We start from the raw sequence: 4,602 nt of genomic DNA on the forward strand, positions 1-4,602 counted from the left end.
AATATTTATTCATATTAAAAAATATTTGATTTACAAACTTTGTATTTAATAGAATTTATACCGGTATGTTAAAAACAAAATGAACAAGGCTATGTTTTTATACTTTTTAAAAAACTTGATTATTAAAAGTTGTAAGAAAAAACATTATTCTAGTTAAAACTAATTAGTGTAAAAGAAAAAGAAAAAAAGAAATTAAAAATAGATCTATATAAATATTGACGACATGTCGCCATGTGATGGTTTGCAAACTAGTTTGGTGGGACGAACAGTTTGATTTTTTTATTTCTTATTTTTTCACATAGTGAAACAAATGTTGGGAATAAGTATACTTTAGAGACAACAAGCAAACGACCGAACATCAACTTAATATTTACTCTTTTTGCTAACAACTGTCTTTCGATTTCTTTAGAATTTGTTGTCAAATAAATAGTAACTAAACTAAGCTTATATTTTTGGTAGGCAATACCACCAAAAACTACAATCAATAGAACTTTTTCTCTATGTATTTATGGACAATAAAAACACATAAATATTACATACAAAATAACGTTATTTCTTTTCTATTGTCACCTCCCGATGACTTCTGTAACTGTAACATCATTCGAAGAGACGGTGATTTCTCTACCTTCCATGGTCATATCCATTTCAGCGGAGTTTGGTGACATATCCCCAACTTCTGTTGGTAGAGGAAGACTTGTGCTTTCACTCTCCAACGTATACACCACCGATGACATAGTTGGTCGATGAACAGCTGAAAATTGTACACATAACATCCCTACATGGATACATTTTAATGCCTCTTTCATGCTACATGAATCTAGAATCGATGGATCTATTAGTTCTTCGGGTTTTCCATCCTTCCACAGATTCCACGCCTGCAAAAAGTTGCTAACTATCAATATGATTGAAATAAATAAAATGTTGAACAAGTACTTAACTATAGTTAATATTGCGGAAAACTGCAATATAAAGTAATGTACTTTTAAGAGAATTTTTAGTATAGATGATGAACTTTGTTTGAACCTATATAAATGTAGCTTACTTTCGACAAATTTTTGAGTGATTGTATGATGTATCAGCTAGGAGCAAACCAAGCCATAATTTTGGTAACAGGAGAATCAAACATAACTAAAACTATTAGAAGCTTGTCTACCTTAAACATAGTTTTAAAGGTCCTGTCACCATTTTTTATTAGAAAAAAGGTCTCTAATCTTAAACAGGTCTACTTTAATCACATTAAGTTTCTAAGTTAAAAGTAATTGTCGTTTTTTTAACTCACTTTTAGTACAAATATGATGGACAATGAAGATGACTACTTACGTGTTTTATTAGGTTTGTTGAATCACGTGAGCGAAAACTTGTGTTTTTTTGGCCACTAACGATTTCTAGAAGCAAAACCCCGAAGCTGTAAACATCTGATTTCACCGAAAATAGACCTTCCATTGCATACTCCGGAGACATGTAACCACTACAGAAAATGGAGAAGTTAGTAAGTGTAATTTCTAGGTGAGTTGCTCTTTCATGTACTGCAGAACCACAAAAAAGAAGACAATGAATAAAAAATAACAGAACTTGTTAGATGATTATCAACTTACTATGTGCCTACGACTCGTACTGTATTTGCCTCGTTCTGATTCCCTCCAAATATTCTAGCCATGCCAAAATCTGAAATCTTAGGGATCATCTCTACATCCAGCAAAATGTTGCTAGCTTTGAGATCGCGATGAATTATGCGGAGCCTAGAATCTCGGTGGAGATAAAGAATGCCTCTAGCAATCCCTTCAATGATCATAAACCGTGTTTTCCAATCCAGAAGCACTTTCCTTTTCGCATCTGTCATTACAAATACATTGATACATCAATTGTATAGTTGGTGTAGAAATAGCTGTAACATGAAAAGGGGGGAGAAAAGCATACCGAAAAGAAATGTATCAAGGCTTTTGTTTGGTAGGTATTCATATACTAGCATATTTTCTTCTCCTTCAATGCAATACCCCAGCAATCTAACAAGATTTCTGTGTTGTAACTTAGCAATCAGAATCATCTCATTCTTGAATTCCATCAAGCCTTGTCCAGACCATTTTGACAGCCTTTTCACAGCAATTTCTTGGCCCCCAGGCAGGATTCCCTGAAAAAACAAGCATATAAATGTTTCTTAAGTCTTCATTGATCTTCTATACCAAAATTTCTAGAAACACTCCTAACATGTCTTATTTGGGATCCAAAATGGATCAACTTATTTGTTGACCTGTGTTTTCAAAATAAAACTCAAGAAATCATGCATAACCATGAAATTAAACGGCTTATGCCTACGTGCCCCATTACTAATTTACAAACCACATCCAAGGGTATTAATATAACTTATGATGACAAAGTTGGAGTACAAAAAAGTTGCTCAAAGAGAAAGGCTAACCTTGTGTACGGGGCCAAATCCACCCTCACCGAGCTTATTTTTGTTAGCAAAACCGTCTGTAGCAGATTCTAATGATATTAGACTGTACAATGTTCCTTCAAATGATTTTCCTTCAGCTGAAAGATCGGCTGGTCTTGTGGCACCTGCAGGAATGTCTACGTTATTTGGCCGTAGAAAAAGTTGTGACGAATTCTCTTGTTGCCTCCATATATTTGAGATGCCTGTTCATCACAGTAAATAAAGAATGTTCAATTACATGACAACCAATTCATCAACAAAAATTACCATCCATCCAAGGGTATAAATTGGACTTAAATAACTAGCTAAACTCAGAAAATGAATGCTGCAGGTTGTCATAAATTTAAGCTCAAATGATGCATACCTTTGATGTTTCCCCTGTATCGCCATATTAGCCACAAAATTAGACCAAAAACAATTACTCCGGTTACTGATATCGCTATAATTGCAGTCATAGATGCTTTTCCACCACCTAAGAACCAAACATTTGCTCAAATTTAGTTTACAACTATGATGAATTCTAGTTTTATAATAAACAAAATATTATATTCAGTGAGTTTCAAAGAGTGAGGGAATTAGAATTGGAATTTAAAGAAATTGCAATATATGCAAGGAAAACGCGAAAAGGGGGGAAAATGTAGAAGTTACCTAATTCTGAATCTACAAGGCGAACGAAAATTGCTTCTCCGCCTTCTTCAAATTCCTCGATATCAACCAAATCACCAGCCCAAGTTAAACACCCAATTCCAGAAACGAAGGCATATGCATTGCATGAGCAATTATCAGAGCATGCATCTACACAATTTTCTCGATTTTGTGCATCAAAATTATTGGTGGCAATATCAGGCAATTTAACTCCATCTATTCTTAGGAATCCATCATTTGTACTAGAATTTGATCCACATTCTAGAGCAGTTCTTCTAACACATTCACCACTGGAATTGAGTTCAAATCCTCGCATACAAGAACATATAGAAGGGGCATTCCTTTCGTTGCAGATTCCGTAACTACCACACCTATTATACCGTTGGCATTCAGTCGAAGGCAGTGTCAACGACACATCCCATTCCAACCTTCCTTCATCCCAGGTCAACTGCTCTATTTCACCATTCCAAGTTACCATAAACCGCGTCAAGCGTGTCATATTAGGATTGTTAAATTCGAAGTACATGACATCACCATCATCATCTCCAGGAACTAGTCTAAAACCAGACACAGGTATCGATCTCATCTGCGGCAGCCCGGTGAATATCTGCCGATTCCATGGACCAGATCTCCAAACCCGACGACGTGATTCATCCCACAAGATGATCTGCGGTGAACCACGTGCATCAACTTCCATGGAGTAATTCCCTCTTGACGGGTCATTACTAGACCTCCATGAAACAAATGAAATTATACTATCTCCCCTTGTGATATTCATATAAATTCTCATGTTTGGTAAGTAAGTATCGGTCGGATTCCCACAACTTTGCCATAGTGCATTTTCGTCATCTCCAGCATTCGCAACAGTCGAAAGCATAAAGTTTCCGGTGTCAACAAGCACGGCTGTGAGATTACCTGGAAAACTACCTGTTGTCCAGTATTCCCTACCACTCCCATCAGAAAGACTCAAACTCCCATTAATTTGAATACCAAAAACACCAGAATTGTCGGACAGTGGAGCATCTCTATTAGCTACCCATGTGACTGTTGGATCACCAGGTAATCCGTAATACCATACTCCAACATATCGTAAACTCGAATTCGCTGGACTGAAGAACCCGAGCACGAAAACCTGTCCAGGGGAGATAATGATTTCTCCATCTCTTATCATGTTTCCATGGCTAATACTGTTGTTATTTGACTGAGAAAACGCATGGAGCAAGAACTGGAGAAAGAAGAAAGAAACAAGTTGAAAACTGTTTGGCGTTTTGTAACCACACATGTTCACAAATGGTGGCTAGAATAATATCCAGATTTTAGGTACCAGGATGTTATAAAGATGAAATTGTTAAGGAAAGAGAAGGGACAATAGGAAAGATACGAATTTTCTAGGAAGGACAATTTGCCTCCATTAATTCATTTTGACTACTGTGTGTGGGGTTTGGGTAGCTGACGATATTTACTTTTGACTAATATATGGATGCACGTGGTCAAATTATGGATTTATCAATTGTCTCCATTGACTG

General features: G+C 36.1%; 1 protein-coding gene across 1 annotated transcript; it reads right to left on the minus strand.

The window, feature by feature from the left end:
* Positions 1 to 546: 546 nt before the first annotated feature.
* Positions 547 to 4,399, minus strand: LOC143572214 (G-type lectin S-receptor-like serine/threonine-protein kinase B120). Its single transcript, XM_077057433.1, has 7 exons — positions 3,080 to 4,399; positions 2,796 to 2,903; positions 2,414 to 2,634; positions 1,918 to 2,128; positions 1,596 to 1,833; positions 1,321 to 1,468; positions 547 to 875 (listed from the first exon to the last, which is right to left on the minus strand). Exons 1-7 carry the CDS (start codon positions 4,356 to 4,358, stop codon positions 567 to 569), a joined length of 2,514 nt encoding a protein of 837 aa, XP_076913548.1. The 5' UTR covers positions 4,359 to 4,399; the 3' UTR covers positions 547 to 566.
* Between the last annotated feature and the right edge of the window lie 203 nt (positions 4,400 to 4,602).

Source organism: Bidens hawaiensis, unplaced genomic scaffold, assembly GCF_021521415.1.
Source record: "Bidens hawaiensis isolate Kalapana, Puna unplaced genomic scaffold, B.hawaiensis_p1.1 tig00025770_1, whole genome shotgun sequence".
Lineage (NCBI taxonomy): Eukaryota > Viridiplantae > Streptophyta > Magnoliopsida > Asterales > Asteraceae > Bidens > Bidens hawaiensis.